Genomic DNA, 22206 nt, shown 5'->3' on the forward strand with positions numbered 1-22206 from the left:
GCGTCCTCGCCCCCCTGAACACAATTCTCTGAAAAGCCCTTCCTGTCCCGTACACCCCCAACTTACCTCCAGGGTTGAATCAGTCTCTCACACTCTGCCTCATCTGCATCTACACACACATGAGGATTTTTTCTTCCATGCAAAAGTAATGCACCTTTTAGGTTTCTGGAACATCTAAGGCCAGACAGCAATAAGATTTCGACCAGGGGTCATTTTCATAGGGTGGTCAAGAGACCTCCAGATGCCTTTACCCCAAGAAGTCCCTGCAGAATTTGCAACCACCATCTTCAGAATGCATTTAGGAGAGCAATGTTTGCTCCAGATTAGGCCTGCAGTTGCTAGAGAACTGATGGACGACTCCCCCCCCCCCCTTTTGGCATGCCTGGGCTTGCCCAGAGAGCAGGGAGACCCATAATTTAATTCAAGTAGGAATGCATGGGCTGAGGTTGGGACCCCATCCAAAACCTTTGGATAAGGATGGAGACCTTCACTCGGATTCTACATAAGGTTGGCTGATGTTTAGAAAGAACACACATAGGGATGTCATGAGAATCCTGTATGGGAAACTGCAAAAAACCCACAAACTTCCAGAAGATCTGGAAGTGACTTCCTGGAGTTCTTCACTGACTAACCTCCAAAGCCATGAGAAAAGGGATACACAGTGTAAAAACATTATTTTCTTCAGCTTACCTCTACTCCACAGTTCAACTCAATACAGTCAAAACTTTGGTTTCCGAACGGCTTAGTTGCCAAACAAATCAGCTCCCAAATGCCGCAAACCCGGAAGTAAGTGTTCTGGTTTGCGAATGTTTTTCAGAAGCCAAACATCCAGCGTGGCTTCCACTTGAGTGCAGGAAGCTTCTTTTTTTATATATATAAAATTTTTTATTGGTTTTTCACAATTTTTATAAAGACAAACATTACACATCACAAACAAACAAACAAACAAACACATAAACAAACATGTATAATTTCAAAATCTTTTTTCTTAAACCCTATTTCAGCGACTTCCCCATACCTCCCCTTTCTGCATCCCAGGTTCCAAATTAGTTTCAGCAAATCCTACCCCTTAACTTTATCAAATTTTCCTTAATCTTTTCTTTTACTTAATCTTTTACCGCTGTAATCCCCCTTTTTCCTAAAACCTCAACATTTTAGCATTCCTTGATTTTACAATATTTCTTAAGATAATTTTTGAATTTCTTCCAATCTTCATCCGCCGTCTCATTCCCCTGGTCACGGATTCCGCCATTCATTTCCGCCAGTCCCATGTAGTCTATCACCTTCATCTGCCATTCTTCCAGAGTGGGTAGTGAGTGCAGGAAGCTTCTGCAGCCAATTGGAAGCTGCGCCTTGGTTTTCGAACACTTTCGGGAGTCAAACAGACTCCCGGAATGGATTATGTTCGAGAACCAAGGTACCACTGTACTGCAATGCAAGTTCTCTGGCCCTTCTGGAAGGCCTGTTTACTGATCAATCAGCCTGATTGGTTTTGGGGAGGTTAAGTGTTGATGCATCAAACTATTGTTACGCTACACTTTCCACTGCGTTTTCCTGAAACTTTTAACGCAGAAGGTCCATTCTTCAGGGGAAGCAGGTTTGCACTGCAAGAGCGCCAAATTTAATCACACAGCCCAAATTTGCCAGGTTGTGACTGAACGCTACCCGAAAACAGCACCAGTCTGGAAGTGCCTGACACCAGCTACTTCTTGAGCATTCATTCTGATTCGTTTGTGGAAAGGTTAGAAACTGCTGCAGCAAAGCAAGTACTATCCCACACTTCCCAGGGCATTTTCCGGTCACTTTCCTCAGGAGCAAATGTCTGACCTTATCTGGGAAGCAGGTTTGTTGTTGTGAAAGAACTCTCCATTAACACTCATGTCACTTGAAAATAAGTCCTTAGATGTACAGTGGTGCCTCGCAAGATGAAAAGAATCCATTCTGTGATTCTCTTCGTCTAGCGTTTTTTTCGTCTTGCGAAGCAAGCCCATTGACGGATTAGCAGATTAGCGCTATTAGTGCTATTAGCGGCTTTTAGCGGCTTATCTGCTGATCGGATCAGCTGATAAGCGGCTTAGCGGCTTAGAAAAAGGGGGGGGGGAGGAAAAAAACCCCACAGGAACTCGCAAGGCATTGTCGTCTTGCGAAGCAAGCCCATAGGAAATTCGTTTTGCGAAGCACCTCCAAAACGGAAAACTCTTTCGTCTAGCGAGTTTTCCGTCTTGCGAGGCATTCGTCTTGCGGGGCACCACTGTATAAGGTAAGCAATAAATGTTGGAAATGTAAAGAAAAAGAAGGAACATTTTACCATATGTGGTGGGAATGTAAAAAGGTGAAAAACTTCTGGGAAATGATATATAATGAGATGAAAAAAATGTTGAAATATACATTTATTAAAAATCCAGAAGCATTTTTACTAGGCATTGTAGGAGATGATATAAATAGAAATGATTGTAAGCTGTTTTTATATGCAATGACGGCAGCAAGAATATTACTGGCACAAAAATGGAAGCAACAAGAATTACCAACAAAAGAAGATTGGAGGATGAAATTGATGGACTATGCAGAATTAGATAAACTAACGGGAAGAATTCGAAACCGGCGGGACCAGAGATTCACAGAAGATTGGCGTAAATTTACGGACTATTTGAAAAGTAATTGTGATGATCAGATTACATTTGTAGGTTTGCAGGAAGTTTTGTGAGGGGAATAATTTGAATTATTGCACTATTGGACGAAAAGGAAGACGTTAGTTAAGATAATTAAAGGCAATATGAATTTAAGAAATGCAGAAGAAATCATAAAAATGGGGGATCATCAGAGGTGCTGATGGAAGTCCAAAAGATTGTATAAGATGTGAAATTTTGTGGAATGTATGATAATTAATATGTTTTAAAATGAATAAAAATTATATATATAAAAAGAAAATAAGTCCTTAGAGACTTAGCACATAGCCAACAACTATGCAAAGAGACAAGTGTCTAGATGAGAGAAGTTGAAAGACTGGTGCAAAAGAGGCTTAAGGGGTCAGCAGAGGGAGGAACCACCTGAACCACGTCATTGTACAAAAGTGCCCAAATAAATTGCAAATTAAACAAAAACTGCATTTGACATCCAGGGCAAGTAGTATGCCTTGTGGGCTACAAAGAACATGGTTAGCCCAAGGACACCAGAAGTGCATGCTGGATCAGGCCACTGGCCCATCGAGTCCAGCATCCTGTTCTCACAGTGGTCAACCAAATGTCCATAGAAAACCCAAAAGCAGGATCTGGACACAAGACCCCTCTCCCTTCCTAGGGTTCCCAGCACAGAAGCATTGCTGTCTGTGACTGTGGAAGCAAAGCATAGCTATTGACAGCCTTATCTCCCATGAATTGGTCCGATGCTCTTTCGGATTGGACAAAATGGAGCTTGTTCTGCTAGCAGCGCCTTCGTCTCACAATGGGAAGTTGGCAAGGAGGACCTGAGCACAATGACCCCCTCCCACTTGTGGTCCCCACTAACTAGGGCATTCAGAAGCATGCCTCCTTCAATTCAGGAGGAAGAAGAAGAAGAAGAGGAGGAGTTTGGATTTGATATCCCGCCTTTCACTCCCTTTAAGGAGTCTCAAAGTGGCTAACATTCTCCTTTTGCTTCCTCCTCCACAACAAACACTCTGTGAGGTGAGTGGGGCTGAGAGACTTCATAGAAGTGTGACTAGCCCAAGGTCACCCAGCAGCTGCATGTGGAGGAGCGGGGAAGCGAACCCAGTTCACCAGATTACAAGTCTATCGCTCTTAACCACTACACCACACTGGCTCAGCCCAGGAAGCACACAGCTATTGGGGGCAGCAGCCATTGAAAGTCTTGTCCTCCACGCCTCTCTGGATTCAAGGAATGCCCTGTGAGTCTCCAGCAGCACTGTGTGTCCTTCGTCACCAGGGAGACTCCGGACGGTTTATTTATGGCTTCGCTAGCCAGCAGCCCAGGGTAGTTCTCTAAAGTGTAGAGCAGGAAAAGTTGAACCTGTTTCAGGAAGCACCTTGATGCCCCTTCTGTGGGGTGCAAAATACATTTGATTATAGCTCCTTGCAATGACAGTCAGGCTTGAGCAAAAGCTTTTGACAGCTGAAGAAACTGTTATGTCCTCAAACCTATGTTGTTCCCTCTCCTGTCTCCACACCCGGAGATTGAAGAAGGAAATAAATACAGAGAAAACACCATCCTCAGGAGGTGGAGCTTTCTTAGTTCATTCTGCCCCTGACTTTTGTGAACTGAAATTTAGCTGTGTGGAAGAGACACCATTATACAGGATTTGCCAGCATTGGCAGGCAGACGTGCAACAGGTGAAGCGTCCCTCCTGTTGCCCCTCCATTAGATTTCTCCCTTTCAACTTCTGTCTCCCCCACCAATGTTAAAACCCCTTAGGATCACCACTAATAAAAAAGTGACTCTCCGAAACAGCAGCAGAGTAGACTCATTGAAACTAACAGGCGTAATTAGCTCAGGGCCCTTTAATGGGGTTGTTTCCCTTGATCTAGACAGAACTACAGTGGTACCTCAGGTTACATATGCTTCAGGTTACATACGCTTCAGGTTACAGAGTCCGCTAACCCAGTAATAGTGCTTCAGGTTAAGACCTTTGCTTCAGGATGAGAACAGAAATTGTGCTCTGGCGGCACAGCTGCAGCAGGAGGCCCCATTAGCTAAAGTGGTGCTTCAGGTTAAGAACAGTTTCAGGTTAAGTGCGGACCTCCGGAACGAATTAAGTACTTAACCCGAGGTACCACTGTATTTGGAAAACAGATGCAAAAGAAGGGAAATTACCAAATGGGTTTTTTTTAACATGGTGTCCAATTTTGATTTAATTGATTTACGGCGTGTTAAGCCTCCATTAGAATGCAAATCCACTTTTTTCTCAAACGCTAATAATTCTTCAAGTAGAAAAGATCTTCTTTGGGCCTCAAAAGAACCAATAACCAGGGTAAAAAAGGTTGAGATACAACCAAAGACATTATCTGATCACAATGCCATTTTGATGATAATAGCAGATAAATTCAACAGAGTAAACAATATTCAATTGATGTAAAAGTGGAAAATTGATTTGAATGGTTATAGCAAAATATGCAGGAAAGTATGATAAGTAATATGAACAATGGAAGGAGAAGGGGGGAAGTCACTGGATATTTTAAAGTTTGTAAAATGTTTACAGTGGCACCTCCGGTTAAGTACTTAATTCGTTCCAGAGGTCCGTTCTTAACCTGAAACTGTTCTTAACCTGAAGCACCACTTTAGCTAATGGGGCCTCCTGTTGCAGCTGTGCAACAGGTTCTCCAAAGTGTAGAGCAGGAAAAGGTGAACCTGTTTCAGCAAACAGCTTGATGCGCCACCGGAGCACGATTTCTGTTCTCATCCTGAAGCAAAGTTCTTAACCCGAGGTAAAATTTCTGGGTTAGCAGAGTCTGTAACCTGAAGCGTATGTAACCTGAAGCGGTTGTAAACTGAGGTACCACTGTATTTTGAAATGTAGAAAAATGAAAACTATATATATATGAATGACATTAATTTCAATGGGTCTACTCATCACCAGCTTTCCAACACTGATGTTGCTGAAACTTACCAGAATAGGGCCAAGCAATGGTGAGACCAGGGTTGTGCTGACAGCAGTTGCTGCTGGTGCAGATGAGTCCTGGCAGGGCCAATGCCAGGGAGACCCACGCCAGGTGGTTCCAGAGCCAATGACATGCAGCGTCAACTCAGCCTAGTGCTGGGGCCAACCTCTTCTCTGCTGGGTTCTACAGACAACAACACAGAGACCATGGCGGGGAAAGCCAACTGGCAGTGCACTTTTATGTGGAGGATGGCCAAGCTGATGGGGCAGTGTTCCATTTGCCTTAATAGACACACGGATCGGTGGCACCAATCCGGCCCTGGGAGGCCAGCTATATCACATGGGCCACAACTCTTTGACTCCTCCAAAAGGAGACAAGGCCCTCCTGCCCCTTTAATAGATGTGCAGACAAGGAGATGTCAACAGGTGTGAATTGCATGGCCAGAGCTACAGCTGATGAAATAGCCTATCCTGCTCAAATATTAAAAGGACAGGAGCCCTGTCTCTTTCCCTCTTCTTGACCACTGTAACACATGCAAATGTCCAACTCGGGGCATCTTTCTACAGAAACATTGCTGTAGAAGGATTTCCATGGCTTTTTTTTTAATTGCCTCTGATCCTGTAAGCCTAATATGCATATTAATAATAATAATAATAATTATACCCCGCCCATCTGGCTAGGTTTCCCCAGCCACTCTGGGCGGCTTCCAACAAAGATTAAAAATACAATAAAACACCAGTCATTAAAAACTTCCCTAAACAGGGCTTCATTCAGATGTCGTCTAAACATAAGGTAAAAGGACCCCTGACCATTAGGTCCAGTCGTGACTGACTCTGGGGTTGCAGTGCTCATCTCGCTTTATTGGCCGAGGGAGCTGGCGTACAGCTTCCGAGTCATGTGGCCAGAATGACTAAGCCGCTTCTGGCGAATCAGAGCAGCGCATGGAAATGCCGTTTACCTCCTCGCCGGAGCGGTACCTATTGATCTACTTGCACTTTGACGTGTTTTCGAACTGCTAGGTTGGCAGGAGCAGGGACCGAGCAACAGGAGCTCACCCCGTCGCGGGGATTCGAACTGCCGACCTTCTGATCGGCAAGTCCTAGGCTCTGTGGTGTAACCCACAGTGCCACCTGCGTCCCTCGTCTAAACATCAGATAGTTGTTTATTTCTTTGACATCTGATGGTAGGGCGTTCCAGAGGGTGGGCACCACTACCGAAAAGGCCCTCTGCCTGGTTCCCTGTAACTTGGCTTCTCGCAGTGAGGGAACCGCCAGAAGGCCTTTGGCACTGGATCTCAGTGTCCAGGCAGAGTGATAGGGGTGGAGACGCTCCTTCAGGTATACTGAATGTTGAATAGTGGGTAGACATAGCAGACGACACAGTGATTTCTCCAAAGCTGCTCTTTATTTGTAAGCTGGACAGAACTGAACAGCAAACAGCTCAGCCGGCCTGCTTTTATAGGCAGCCGGCTGTCAACATTGTAGCAACAACAACCCAGGGTTTCCCACCTAAAATAACTGACGTGGACCTGAGTGAAAACTACATACACAATACTCCTGGTGGCCAGGGTGAGAACTTCAGTACATAACACCCCTCCCCACCGAGATAAGGTGTTAGTTACAATCGTAATGGTTTCCTTATATACAGCACTACACGTAATGGTTCAATTAGGCACAAAGCATATCGGTTACATTTCACATACTTCCATTAGACCAACAGTGTTACATGTCCAACAACATAGTCCTTTAAATACGGTCTACTGGCCTTGTGGATTTCCTGGGCGGAGAGTTCAACAGCTTCTGAGGCCACGGCCTCCTCAGTGGCTTTCTGCAGCGTGAGGTCTGGCTTGGCGAGGAGATGCCATTGCAGACGGATGTCCCAGACCCCGCAGACGATTTGATCCATCAGGGCATCATCTAAGTCTCGGAACTCGCAGTGCATTGCAGCCTGTCGGAGGGTGGTGGTGTAGTTGTTGATTGACTCCCCCTCTGCCTGGTTCCAGTGGTAGAACGCATGGCGGGCAGCAATCTTGGACGGCTTTGACACGTAGTGGTTGCGGAGCTTCTCTTTAATTGTGTCCCAAGGTGCTGCCTGGACTGCTAGAGGCGCAACCAATGCTCGGACCGTCGCGAACACTTCGGGGCCACAAAGGCTGAGGAGAGGCCCCGCTTCTGCTCTACAGACCCTCTTGTCAGCTCATTTGCTTGGAGGTAGGAGCCAAACCGAGCAAGGTAGGAGTCCCATTTGCTGGGGCAAATGGCGGTAGAGGCACAAGTGAAGCCATGGTTCCGATGCCGACGTGGAGGCAATGGATGGAACACTGTGCTCTAGCCAGAACGGTCAGCTCTGAATTGGTTCTGCTCCGTGATTTCGCTCAGTGTTTCAGCTCCGTGATTCAGCTCATCTCAGAGGGTGGCCGCATCTGGCTGTGCTCTGTTGTCCATTGATCCCACCTTCGTCGCCAGTGTTGAATAGTGGGTAGACATAGCAGACGACACAGTGATTTCTCCAAAGCTGCTCTTTATTTGTAAGCTGGACAGAACTGAACAGCAAACAGCTCAGCCGGCCTGCTTTTATAGGCAGCCGGCTGTCAACATTGTAGCAACAACAACCCAGGGTTTCCCGCCTAAAATAACTGACGTGGACCTGAGTGAAAACTACATACACAATACTCCTGGTGGCCAGGGTGAGAACTTCAGTACATAACACTGAATGAAAGGAGCATCTGAAGAAGGCTGAGATCCTAGGGCTTGGGTTTTATTACAGTCAAGTGGTATAGTGTATAAATCTTATGGGTTAAATAAAAAGAAGGAAAATTTTAAAAGTTCCCTTGAACACAGTGGGGGTGACTTGTCAGAGGGACCCACCGGTTAGGTGAGGTTCTTTGCAGGTATATTTCTGCAACATGCCATTGACACAATTATAGAGCATTGCTGGTAGGTTTATACTGGACCATCTGCACACATCACCCTGCTTTATTTTGTGTTCTGTGATGCTTCCCTGTTATTACTGCATTATTGCCATCCAGAGGGGCGCTCCTGAGCTGCAGCTCAACAAAAACGGGAGTGGAAGGGGGGACCTGGAACATTTGCCTTATGAAAAGCTACAGGATTTCAGCAGGAAGTTGCGGCACATGCACTAATAGCAAAAATTAAAAGGTAGTATGTCCTCCCTGAAACTCATCCAAGTGCAAACAGTGAGATCATGAGCAGAAAGCAGAATATAAAATCTCTGGAGAGGCCATGAACACGCAGAAACTGAGGCTGGAAGCTTTTCCCAATGCTGATATAGCCATACCAGGAAAAACATTGCCTGTTTAATTTCTGCATGTCAGGCTGCTGTTAAAGTTACAGGAACATGATCAGTAGATGGGGGGGGGGGCAGAATCCTAAAAACTGCAATCCAATGTGCACTTACTTGGGAGCAAGTCTTCCTGGGCTTGCTTCTGAGTAAATGCACACAATATGATTGGGTTGCATGTGGGAAAATAATTCTGCTTCCTCACTGCCTTCAAGCCTCTCAAGAGAGAGGGTTTTGAAGTATCATGACCTGAGATGGAGATTTCTTCAGAAACAGGCCCTATCCTTGTTTATGTGCACACACCTCCTTTGAAAGCCAACCTTAGCTACTCTAAGTCCTGCTTATATAAGCCAGAAGGAAGGTAGCAGTAGTTGTTTAGCTAGCAAAAGAGCTGCAGGTGGTTAAGAGGGTTAGCTGTAAGAGCAAAAAGGAAAAGCACTACAGCTATTGAACTGGCCTCAAAGTTTAATAGCTTCTCCCCTTCTTTCTTACTGGAGTCTCTTTCCTCTGAGAGTGAAGTTGGTGAGTATTGAGGCTTGCAATAGAATTACATTTGGCCAGAGCAGGACAGTGCTTAAAGCAGAGCTTTGCAAACTGTGTGTTGTGACGCATTAGTGTGTTGGCTGCAGGGGGTAGGTGTGTTGAGTGAATGCTCCCCACGCTCCTCCTGGGGCTGGAAAGGGGTTAGTTTAACCTCCAGTTTGGTAATAAATCTGAATTTCCGTGTCACGAAATGATGCATGCTGAAAAAGTGTATCCCCAATATGAAAGGTTTGGCTTAAAGTGTCAGACTAGCACCTGCGAGAGGAAGGTTCAAACCCCTGCTTAGCTGTGAAGGTCCCTGGGTGACCTTGGGCATGTCACCGCAACTCAGGGTTGTTGTGAGAATTAATGAGGGCAGGGACACCTATGCACGCTGCCTTGAGCTTCTTGGAGTAAAAGGTGGGATAAAGGCTTAGGACCCTCGTACCTACGGGACCGCCTCTCCCAGTATGCCCCACAGAGGACCTTAATGTCCATAAATAGCAACACCCTAGTGGTCCCGGGCCCTGAGGAAGTTAGATTAGCTTCAACCAGAGCCAGGGCCTTTTCAACACTGGCTCCAGCCTGGTGGAACGCTCTGCCTCATGAGACCAGGGTCCTGCGGGATCTGATTTCTTTCTGCAGGGCCTGTAAGACAGAGTTGTTCCACCTGGCCTTTGGCTTGGAGCCAGTTTGATTCCCTCCCCCTCTTTCTTTTTCCTTTCTCCTCCTGTGATGAGACTGCATTTTAATGTTTTAATGTTTCAATATTTTAATGTTGTATTTTAATCTTGTTTTTAAGTTGTATTCATTCAACTTGTTTTTATTATTGCTTGTTAGCCGCCCTGAGCCTGGCCTTGGCTGGGGAGGGCAGGGTATAATTTTTTTTATTATTATTAATATATAAATAATGATGAATCAATACCAAATATAGCTAGAGGTTCGACTGTTCTCCTCTGACAGCATCTGTTCCTGAAGGTTTTATTTTGTGTGTTACTCTTTCCCATTCACCCAGGGTTGAAGTACTGTTACTATGTATAATGACCACATTAGAGTGAGGAGTAAACCATTACCCACGTCTCCCAGGAAAGAGAATTGGCCCACTATACAAAATGGCTGTGAAAGTGTCTAAATTTAATGGGGTGTGGCACTGTGGGGGAGAAAACGAGATTGCAAGCAAAGTGGGAAACACTTGCATTGTATAAACACTTGCATTGTATATTGTATGAACTTGTAGCAGGGCCAGCACACCCATTTTTCAGTGGAAGAAGCCACAACCTGGTTGGTTGGTGAAAGGGCTTCTTCAAAAAGGTGGAAGCCTCGCATGATGGCAAGGAAATAATGACTGTTGACAAGGATACCCTTAAATGTGTCATCAGAACTCACTTCTCCCACATTTCCTTTTTCTCCAGCTGTACTTTCAATCCAGAGGCTTATCTAGACATGAAGGATGAAATAGCTGCCACGGTCTTCTTCATCACACGCTTAGTGAAGAAGCACAACGTGCTGACTAAGCAGCAAATGGAGAAGTTTGCGTCCAAGTTGATGGCAGCTATGTTTGAGATGTACAAGAGCCACTGGTACCCAGACAAGCCTTCAAAAGGGCAAGCCTTTAGGTGAGTAGCCCCTATGCGACCTTCAAGCATCCCTTGCCTAGCTCTTGTGCAAAATGGGGGGCTTGCATGTCTCCAGTGGTGGCTGGTGCTCATTGTGATTGGTAGGGCAGAAGGCAGGGAGCCCAACAGTAGGTGGCGCTAGAGCCCATGACAAGCAGAGCCCCTAATTTCAGGTTTTGTCCCCGTCCTCCCTCTCTCTGCTAAGTCTTGCAAGGGCAATGCTGAGACTCAGAGAGAAGGAAGCTGACAAGCAGTGCCATTCCCTGGATGAGCTGTAAGTGAGAAGGCAAGCATGTGGGGGCTGGCTGAGGGAAACTGAGATTGGTGGGTCCTGTCTTCCCTAATGGTCCTCTTCCCTACCAGCCTATGTAATTTCTCCAGGGCTTCATAACTCCAGCAGCATATTTGAAGTATGGCTTTTGCACTCTCTCTGTGTTGCTTAGGGGTTCTCTCTGAGATGGTGTTCGACTGAAACACAATACCTGGGGTGCTTCCAGACAACCTGCTGAGCATTCATTCAAATTTGTGAACCGTCCTGAGATCTATGGATGTAGAGCAGTATACAAGTTTAATAAATAAGAATAGGAATAAATAATTTGTTTGAGGGGAAGTTAGATGACATCACACCAAGCAAATATTATCCCACACTTCTGACTGCATTTCCCCCATCAATTTCTTTATGGGGAATAAACCCCCTGATCTTTTAGGGGAGGTGGGTTTGTTGTGCAAGACCTCCAAATCAGCTATAACTGCACAACCTGAATTTGCCAGTATGTGATTGAATACTGCCCAAAGATTGTACGGTTAGGGTGTGTGTGTGTGTGTGTGTATGTATATATATATATAGAGAGAGAGATAGAGAGAGAGAGAGTCAAAACATCCTGAAATTTTCACACTTAGACATGCAACACCTCAAATGTGAAATTCTGCCTCTAAACCTTTGTATTGGACTTTGATGATATTTGATGCCTGCCAGGTGTCAAGAGAGAGGAAGTCTTACAAGCTGTCAAATATGAAATGTTGGGCTGTCAAATGCAGGTGCCAAATCACACACCCAAGCACCTGGTGTCAAGTAACTGAATATTCAGGGATGTGTCAACTTGTTTGCACTGACATTTTCAACAAAGAATGCCTAGGTGTATATTATTCTGGCTTTACAACAGCCCTAGCGGTATTGCTATTTATAATTTATGTGCTGCTCAATGCTGAAATTGTCTTCCAAGCCGTTTACAGGTATAAAAACCAATCACACAAGCATTAAAATACAAAGATCCATAAATGCACAGTAAAATAACCCCATGAAAACATCATAGTAATTAAGACTTGGGTTCAGAGACTCAGGGGATGCGTCTGTAAACAGGTGTGTCTTTGAAAGCCCACGGCATGCCAATACAGATGAGGCACCTTGTATTTCAGCAGGGTGTACATCCTGTAACACGGATGCCACCATGAAAGAGATCACCTCTATGCCATCACAAGCAGATAATCATTAGCATTTTATGTACTGAATTGGTGCCATCCTGCTTTTGTCTGGTGTATGAGCTGGGAGCATATAAGCCTTGGGTCATGGCTGTCTTTTGCACCAAAAAAGCTGTGCCATCTTCTCCCCCATGTAAAATATGCACAGCAGGTGCCAAGGGATGGTTGTGCAGCCTGTTCCCGTTGCATAATGGGAATCATGAGCCACCGCGTCCTTCCCTAGTTCAGGTGGGGCTAATTTGGGCTGAGGGTGGATTGCACAGCACTTGTGTCCCCAGTGCTAAGTTGATATTATTGTAATGTGTGGACTATAGAAGAGGAGGTACAATGGGCCACCCAGGGTACCTCTTCTACTCTCTTCTGCTTGTCCAGGTGTATAAGGATAAACCAGTTCAACCCAAGAGACCCTCTGCTGGAGCGGGCATGTTTGGAGAGCAACGTCGACTTCAGCAGCCTTGGATTACCAAAGGAGATGACCATTTGGGTCGACCCATTTGATGTATGCTGCAGGTGAGCTCTTGGTGTGTTTGAAGGGCCTTACTAAAAAGAACTGATGGAGCGGGACATCTTTGGATAAGAAAATTGCCTTCTGTCCATTGCCCACTCCATCTCAGTACCTTGGCGAAAGGTTCCCCATAGTTTTAGACAGAATCTGTTGGTGCTGAGGATTGCACCTGGGACCTTCTGCACGTAGAGCAGATGTTCTATCACTGAGCGATAGTCTGGCCAACTGCTAAGCCTTGAGCGCAGGACTGTGCGATGTGTCACAAAGCAAAGAAGGAGGTGGAATGTACCATATTTTTCGCTCCATAAGACACACCTGACCATAAGAAGCACCTAGTTTTTAGAGGGGGAATGCAAGAATTTTTTTTTTTTTTAAGGGAGCGCTGAGCAGAGCCTGTATCCATCCCAGGCTCTGCTCAGTGCTCACTTTCACGAGCCGTGTGGAGCGTGTGTGTGACGCTTGCAGGATTTTCCCTAGGAGGGAAAAGCCCCCGAGAGCCTCACACATGCTCCACGTGGCTCGTGAAAGGGAGTGCGGCTCTTGCAGGCTTTTCTACGAGGTGGGGAAATTCCCGCAAAAGCCCCCAAGAGGGCTTTTTCCTGAAGAGGCAGAAGGGACTGACACAGGGAAAAGCCCCCACGGAGCCTCTTGGAGGCTTTTCCCGCCTGCCTCCCGCCTGCATTCGCTCCATAAGACGCACACACATTTCCCCTTACTTTTTAGGAGGGAAAAAGTGCGTCTTATGGAGCGAAAAATACAGTAGTCCCTGCTCAACGCATCTGGGGTTCTGTGTGTTTGTCTTTCGTACTTGCTGGCTGACAGAGTCCTTGGCTCTCCTCTTTGGCACAGCTGTTTCCTCCTTGCATTAAACTCTACTTTTGCAGAGAGGGGAAAAATGTGATATAGGGGAGTGGCAGACCCTGGCACCTCAAATTTCATTGGTGCCCTGGGCGACGCTAAAATCCAGCAGCCCTCCCACCTCTCGCTTTCCATTGGATTCATAGTTGTGGCGCCTGCTGTGGGGCCCCAAAAGCTCCGTGCCCAGTGGATTCTGAAGGCTGATGCAGCAACATTGCTAAGCACTGCCTCAGCACTGACAATGGAACACTGTCCCTTGGCATGCCAGGGGTGTCAGGTTAGATGAGGGGGCTTAAGAGAGCCTGTAGGACAACAAAGGGGAATGGATGGAGTGGGAAGCTTAGAAGAAATAGCCGGGGTGGCTGCTGTAACCCAGCACCTAGAGCCTGCTGAGGCAGTTGCCTCATTCTACCTCAAGGAAGAGATAGCCCTACTTATAGGGCTATTGTAAGGATCACTACTAGATAGAAAACAAGTAAACTGAAGTACTTTGTGTTGGAAGTGGAGCTGCAACTTGGCTTGCTTAGATGGGTCTACAGGAGGTTAAGACAGATGGAGTGGGAGACCTCCATATTCCTAGACTGTCTCTGTCCTTGGATCTCTGTACAGTGGCATAGGACAGGTTGCTGGTGCCCAGGGTGGGGAAAGGGTAGCCCGGCGGTGCTGGGCCGTCGCCAAGGAAGCTGCCTCTGCAGCTCCCTCGCACGCCAGAGCCCAGCAAAGGAGTGGCACGGTGCTATTATCATTGCACTCCTTGGTGGGTGCTGGTGGGGCCTGCCCCCTCTTTTTTGGACGACCCAAGGACGGGGCACACACAGGCTTCCCTTCACTGGCCATGAGGAGAAGGAGGTGGGGTGAGGGATCCTGTTGTGGGGGCACCTCATTGCACCCTCTCAAAATCATAAACCCAGAGCCATGGCCCCTTTGCGCCCCCCCCACCTCTGCTGATGTATCCCTTGAAATCAAAGTGATGTGTGTAAAATTGCATCCTCTTTCATGTATGCCTAGCTTCTCACACTTTTATCTGGGTCTCTTCTGAGAACAGAGGTCAAGTGTGGCTTCCTTGTTTCTCCAGCTCTTTAGTTAGCTAGGACTATGGAACTGATTCTCATCAAGAATGCACTCCCCTTAAAGAGCATAAGCTTTCTTATTTTATACCAGTTCTCAGTCTAAATCCCTTCCAATTTAGCCCCATAGGCTAACACTTTGAATGCTCTGGCTGCCAATCAATGCTAGGACTCCACCTTTAGTATTGATGTAGCCTGCAATTGGGGACGCGGGTGGCACTGTGGGTTAAACCACAGAGCCTAGGACTTGCCGATCAGAAGGTTGGTGGTTTGAAGGTTGGTGGCTGCGAGCGAGGGGAAAGTCAGGGTGCCCCGGGGCACGTGCAGAGTGCATGCCCTTTCTCCCCTGGGAAAAAGGGGCGTGGCCTGCCTGCGCATCCTCAGCCCTGGGCCTGTTTTGTTGTGTGTACTGTACAGGGACGCGGGTGGCGCTGTGGGTTAGCCCACGGAATGGGTCCACGGTTCGAATCCCCAAGGGTCCGTGCTCCTGCCCACCTAGCAGTTTGAAAGCACGTCAAAGTGCAAGTAGATAAATAGGTACCACTCCAGCAGGAAGGTAAACGGCATTTCCGTGCACTGCTCTGGTTCGCCAGAAGTGGCTTAGATATGCTGGCCACATGACCCGGAAGCTGTACGCCGGCTCCCTCGGCCAATAAAGCGAGATGAGCGCCGCAACCCCAGAGTCGGTCACGACTGGACCTAATAGTCAGGGGTCCCTTTACCTTTTTTAGCCTGCAATTAGAGCCATCCCATGCAAACTTGGACTGGATGAATCCCATAAGGAAGATGTTTTGGCTTCTCTGCCTAGAACTGCTTGGTGAGCCTTGACCTTCTCTCTGTCCTTCTCTATGTCTAGATATGGGGAGAATAACCAGCCTTTTACAGTGGCTCACTTTGAAGAGGACAAAAAGGACCACGATGTCCCTCAGCAAATCAGGCAGGCTGTGGATAAGGCAGAGGCCCTGGACTGCCCCTCCAGCATCTGCTCTGATGAGGAGGGCGCCACTGTCGAGCCCCAAAACATCCCCACCGTGAGCAACCCAAACAGCGTCTACCAGGTGAGAGAGCAGCTCGCCATGGATGAGTAGTGAGTAGCTTTTGTCTGCTTTCTCTCAATGCTTTTGCTGCTAGGACTGACTGGGGCATGGCGGATAATAATGATAATAATAATTTTATTATTTATACCCCACCCATCTGGCTGGGTTTCCTGGCGTGTCTGTCTAGGGGGAACCCCCATCCTGCAAGCTTAATTAGTCTCAGCGGAGCTCCTTGTTTATTACTTTTTTAGAGCAGGATTTCCCAAGCTAGTTGCTTTTGGACTACAATTCCCATCATTCCTGACCACTGGTCCTGCTAGCTAGGGATGATGGGAGCTGTAGTCCAACAACAGCTGGCACACTGATTTAGAGTGTTTGTACCCTGCTCTTCTGCCAAAAAGGCCTTCAGAGTGACTACGTACAATTGAAACAAGACAATCCCTGCCTGCAGGGTGACATTCTAAAATAAAATAAAACATGGCACGCAAGGAGAGGGGGGAAATCAAACTCTGACACCAATTCTTAAGCAGTTGTTATCATAACGACCAGCTCGGGGTTTTTTCCCTGGTGAAGCTGGTCCTTCAAGCTGATGGAATGAGCTTTTCATCTCTCCCAATATGGTGGTGTGATGGACTAGCTGCCCCCAGGTGATGGAGGGGAGAGAGGAGGCCTGATGGACCTGTCACAGCAGAGCTGATGGAATACCCTCAGCTTCCCATCTCTTCCACTGAGTCAGCCTCATTTGGCCTGTGAGGCAAGCCATATCCACTTACCACCACGTGCAACATCAGGGGTAGAGGGCGGGTAAAGATGCAACTGCAAAGGAACAGCTGGGAGCTGAAAGGGTCCTTACGGTAGTTCCTTGGCATGTACCAGCAGTGAATGCCCTTTGAAATAATCCTGACCCGCAAGCGGATGCTGTTTCTTGGCAGACACCTTTGTTGGGGAAATGTGCCTTTTTTAAAAAAAGATATTTATTAAAGTTTCAACATATTACAAAAATAAGAGAAAAAAGAAAGAGAAAAAAAAAAGAAAAAAAGAAAAAAGAGAAAATGAAAATACAAGATAAAAACAGTTAAAAACATATCAGTCTTTCCATATCTTATCTTTCATTTGCTTGTTTCCCTGACCTCCTCACACCTCCCTTTTTTGTATTCCAGTTCAATTAGTTAATTCAGCAAATCCTTTCCCTCTTTAATTTTATCTTAATCTTTTATCTTAATATATTATAACTTTAGATTATCACCTGTTAACAATCCATTTTTACATATTCCTTTATAACATTGCTGCTAAAAACCACTTAACTTAACTTCAATCCAACATCATTCTAACATTCATTAATTTTGCAGTATTTCTGTAGATAATCTTTAAATTTCTTCCAATCTTCTTCCACCGACTCTTCTCCCTGGTCTCGGATTCTGCCAGTCATTTCTGCCAATTCCATATAGTCCATCACCTTCATCTGCCATTCTTCCAGAGTGGGTAAATCTTGTGTCTTCCAGTACTTTGCAATAAGTATTCTTGCTGCTGTTGTAGCATACATAAAGAAAGTTCTATCCTTCTTTAACACCAATTGGCCAACCATGCCCAGGAGAAAGGCCTCTGGTTTCTTCAAGAAGGTATATTTAAATACCTTTTTCATTTCATTATAAATCATCTCCCAGAAAGCCTTAATCCTTGGGCACGTCCACCAAAGGTGAAAGAATGTACCTTCAGTTTCTTTACATTTCCAACATTTATTATTGGGCAAATGATAGATTTTTGCAAGCTTGACTGGTGTCATGTACCACCTGTAAATCATTTTCATAATATTCTCTCTTAAGGCATTACATGCCATAAACTTCATACCTGTGGGGGGAAATGTGCCTTTTAAGGTGCTGTTTGGTTTCTTTCCAACCAAGTTCTGCTCAGAGTAGACCTGCTGGAAGTAATGCACCTAAATCAGCTGCACCCATTAATTTTGGTGAGCAGAGCTTGCAAGGATACACCCATTTGAATTCAAAGGGTACCTGCAGAGAGAGAAGGCTGGGCTTGCTGTCAGCTGATTAGCATGGGCAGTGAGCCCCTTTCAAGACAAGCTGTTCTGCTCACCTGTAGGCCAGTTCTTGATCCAGACCTTAGGCTGAAAAAGGTTTCCCATCCCTGCCCTACAGTTTTAAAGAATATATATATGGAAGGGAACAAGCCTGTTAAACTCATATTAAAGGGGGAATAGCAGGGAAGCGGCCAGAATGAGACCATTTTAAAATATAGATGTTCTTGGAACCAATGGGCTCTTAGAATGGTTTCCATACAAAACTGTCTTATACCGAATCAGGCCCTTGGCCCATCTAGCTCAGTAATGCCTACACTGACTGGTAGCTGCTCTCCAGGGTTTCAGACAGAAGTGTCTCAGGGCTACCTAGAGATGGCAGGGATTAAACCTAGGACTTTTCGCATGCAAACCAAGTCAGCAAAGTAACTTAAACAACACAGGCGAAATCCAGAGATGAAAGAAATCCCGATAACAATTTATTGAGGAAAACTGCATTAAACATATGTTTTGTCTTTCTTAGTTCAGGCCTTGTACATAAACAAAACATACAGAGGAAACTACCTTGGAACTACACAGTCAATCAGATCATGGTCTGTGTCACTAACTATCTTGCCATCCACCTTGGTTGCTAAGGAACACCCCCACCCTTCCTCCCTCTTGGGTAGTTAACCTAACCCTAACAGAATTAACCCTCAAGGTTCAAATTGAATGATCCCAGCTGTTGTGTGCTATGGTCCACAAATGATGATGATGATTAAACAAGATGGTTCTTGCAGGGGACTAACATACAGTGGTACCTCTGGTTACAAACTTAATTTGTTCCGGAGGTCCGTTCTTAATCTAAAACTGTGCACGATTTCTGTTCTCATCCCGAGGTAAAGTTCTCAACCCAAGGTACTACTTCCAGGTTAGCGGAGTCTGTAACCCAAAGTGTTTGTAACCCAAGGTGTTTGTAACCCGAGGTACCACTGTATAAGGGAAGGAGGATGAGAATAGAGGAAGAAAACAAACAAGTGTGGGCACCATTTCTTAAAGCTACAAAGGTCTTAGGATGACCAGCTTGAACGGAAAGTGTTTGGGAAGAGCTGGTCTCTGCAGAGCTGATGACCAGGTTCCCATCTAGCAGCCTGGGGAAGAAGGTTGTTGATGGAAAAGAAATTATGTCTGGCAAAAGAGCTTAAGACTGCTGCAGAAAAGGGATAAAATGAGACAAGGATAGTCTTGTATTTAATAACTTGCCCAGTTGTCATGTCACTAGGTCAAGAAATTCAATCCTACTACAGCAGGCACCCCCAAACTTGCCCGCCAAGTTTTGGGACTACAATTCCCATCATCCCTGACCACTGGTCCTGTTAGCTAGGGATGATGGGAGTTGTAGTCCAAAAGCATCTGGCGGGCCGAGTTTGGGGATGCCTGCTGTAGTAGGATTGAATTTCTTGATTCAGTTGAACTTCACAGTAAGGCTGGATTGAGTTGCTGTGCTATTTCAGACTATACACAAGCACAAAATATACCTTCTCTCTCCAAAACCCCTCCCCACTCCTGGCCCTCCCTCTTGATTTAATCTCAGTGCCATGAGCCATTTCAGCTATGGTCCCAGTATCCTCGGCGAAAGCTTCATGTACCTGATGGATCCCACCAGCATCCCACCAGTACATGCTGCCTTCAGTGCAAGGGCTACAAAGTCTGTCGGCCGTCATCCACCTTCACTGGTCCACGAGTAGACAGATACCACTGGGTCAACGCCAATCGATAATGATGGACAGCACCTCCCCACTAAGGCACTGGGGAAGAATAACTCTTTGGACAATATGTGGGAGGAAGCTGGAAGCTATACCAGGATGTTCAAATAAAGGTCTTCTTTCGAAGCATTTATTTCAACTCTTGCCTGTCACTGTTGCCAGCTACTTCTTTTCTTATTTCGTTTGTGTTTGTAAAACCTTTTAAACTGATACACCTGAAGGCTAAAGATAACTTTTAATTGAATGCTTTTAATGTATTTTTATGGCAAGACTGAAAATGGAACTGCCTAATGACAACTTTGTGGAAATCTTAAAAAGGAAATTAATTACTAATAAAATGTGCTTGTTTTATTAAAAAAAAAACCCAAACACCTGCTTTTGTTTTTGTTTTGCTTAGGTTGGCTCAAGACTAAGAGTGGATGAATCTGTCAATTTTGGTTTCTCATTCCCCGCCCCCCACTCTTTTTAATTTCCAGCTTTCCATGTTTCCAAGCTGGTTTGCAGTTATTATTACTTTTTAAAGGCCTCATGATAATTCATTAGCATTTTGAAGCAAATTTCCTTAATATGGATGTGTTTTTATGCAATGTTGATTATGATACATACTTCTGCAAGGCAATTTCCCCTAAAACAATGCATTTTATGTACAGTTTACAGTACAGTGGAACCTTGGTTTTTGAACCTCTCGGAAGTCGAACATTTCAACTTCCAAATGCCAAAAACCCGGAAGTAACTGCTTTGGTTTTTGAATCATTTTCTGAAGCCAAACATGCCATGCGGCTTCAGTTTTGAATTTCCCTATTGTACTGAGGCTTCCGCTTTCAGTTTTTGGTTTTCGAACATTTTGGAAGTCTTCTGGAACGGATTACGTTTGAAAACTGTACGTGCATTTTTGTAGACATAACTTGGCCAGAGAATGGCATTGCACTGCAGTCCTGCAGATAGCCTGGGCCTAAGCTGTATATGCTTTGTAAAGCTCAGATTATTTCTGTTGGCCCTTGATGTTTACACGGATCCCTTGTGAAACAGAAGTTTGTGTACTCATATATTCTCAGTGCTTTTTTGTTTGTTTGTTAAAAAAAATGAGGTGCTAGTACTCATATCTTCATAAAAGTGCTGTGGAGGCTGGGACAAAATGGCTGCCATTGGCAGCAAAAAAAAATTAGATGTGATGGTGTACCATACTGGTGATTACCACCACCAGAAAAACACTGTGTAGACCCCTGTCTCTAGCTGATGCAGGGGGGCACAGGGGGGGGGGGAAATGACCAGAGGGGTTGGTTCCCACAGCACTCTCTCAAGAATCCAAATGTGCCCACAAGTCTAAAAAGGTTGGTGACTCCTGCTGCGTGAGGCACACGTACAGAGTCTTGCTTCTTGACTCAGCAGCAAAATTTCTTGGCCTGGCACCACAGCTGCCCATAACTGTACTCTTGAGGCTATTAACATGAGAAATGCTTTCTTGGAAAGTGCCCATCCCTTGCCAAGTTAAAAGGCCAATGTAAATCGTTCCTCCCATGCAGGCGATATAAACACGGCTTACTCTCAGCGAGAAGGAAAGCTTTATCTGTTTGTTGGCTCGGTATGAATTCTGCTGTTGTGGCACAATGCTAGATATGTTTACTTGATTTGCAATAGATGTTTAAAGTGAGGGTTTGGGAGTGGGCCATTAGTGCCTAATGGACAAACCCCCCCGAAAACCTACTGATAAAGGAAAGTGTGGGGCAGGTGGGGAGCAAAATGCCTGCCAGTTTGGAGTGTGTGCAAACTGCCTTGTTGCAAATTCCTCCTGTAGGGCATGAATCATCCCACTGGACAATCGAGTCCTTTTCAGATTTGGTTTTAACTTTATTGGGGAAACCGTTACTGTGGCAGGGACATGTCTGAACAAGTGGTGGCAAAGTGGTAACAGAACACAAAGTTTAGGAGAGCAAAGTTTTTGCAGTGGGTTTTGAGGCCCTCTGCCCGAGGTTGACCTTGTACTAATTTCTCATGCAACTCCCCAGTTTATCCCTGCTTATCTTCATAGGTTGTCTGTCTCCACAGGCAGACATGAGGACAAATGATCTCTGCCCCCCTATCCCATCAGCAAGGTTCCCCCACATCCTCCTCGCTCCCTTGTTCTAAAAATGCAATGATACGAATGCCAAGCTGTGGGAAATGTTACTTTCCCCCAGAGCCAACGTGAATAAACCTTCAGAGATGAGGTCAGCCACTAAATATATATTTGGTATTTCCTTCTAGCTTAATGTTGATAGCCTTTTCAAGTGGAAGCAACAGGAAGATGGGCTAGGGAAGGAAGTATCTGGCATGATGTAATCAGAGACTCTTCAGGGGGAATTGCTCAATGGCAGAGCATCTACCTTGCATGCGAAAGGTCACAGGTTCAATCCTCAGCATCTGCAGGTAGGGCTGAGAATTCTCCATACAGTGGCGTAGCGTGGGGGGTGCAGG

At 45.7% G+C, this 22206-nt stretch overlaps 1 protein-coding gene across 1 annotated transcript; it reads left to right on the forward strand.

Moving 5' to 3' along the window:
- Window positions 1-99: 99 nt before the first annotated feature.
- BTG4 (BTG anti-proliferation factor 4) lies at window positions 100-20395 on the forward strand. The gene is made up of 5 exons (XM_083481201.1): window positions 100-145; window positions 10826-11029; window positions 12881-13018; window positions 15795-15996; window positions 19581-20395. Exons 1-5 carry the CDS (start codon window positions 120-122, stop codon window positions 19764-19766), a joined length of 756 nt encoding a protein of 251 aa, XP_083337327.1. The 5' UTR covers window positions 100-119; the 3' UTR covers window positions 19767-20395.
- The last annotated feature ends 1811 nt before the right edge of the window (window positions 20396-22206 follow it).

This window comes from Podarcis liolepis (assembly GCF_965112155.1).
Source record: "Podarcis liolepis genome assembly, chromosome: 16".
Classification (NCBI taxonomy): Eukaryota; Metazoa; Chordata; class Lepidosauria; order Squamata; family Lacertidae; genus Podarcis; species Podarcis liolepis.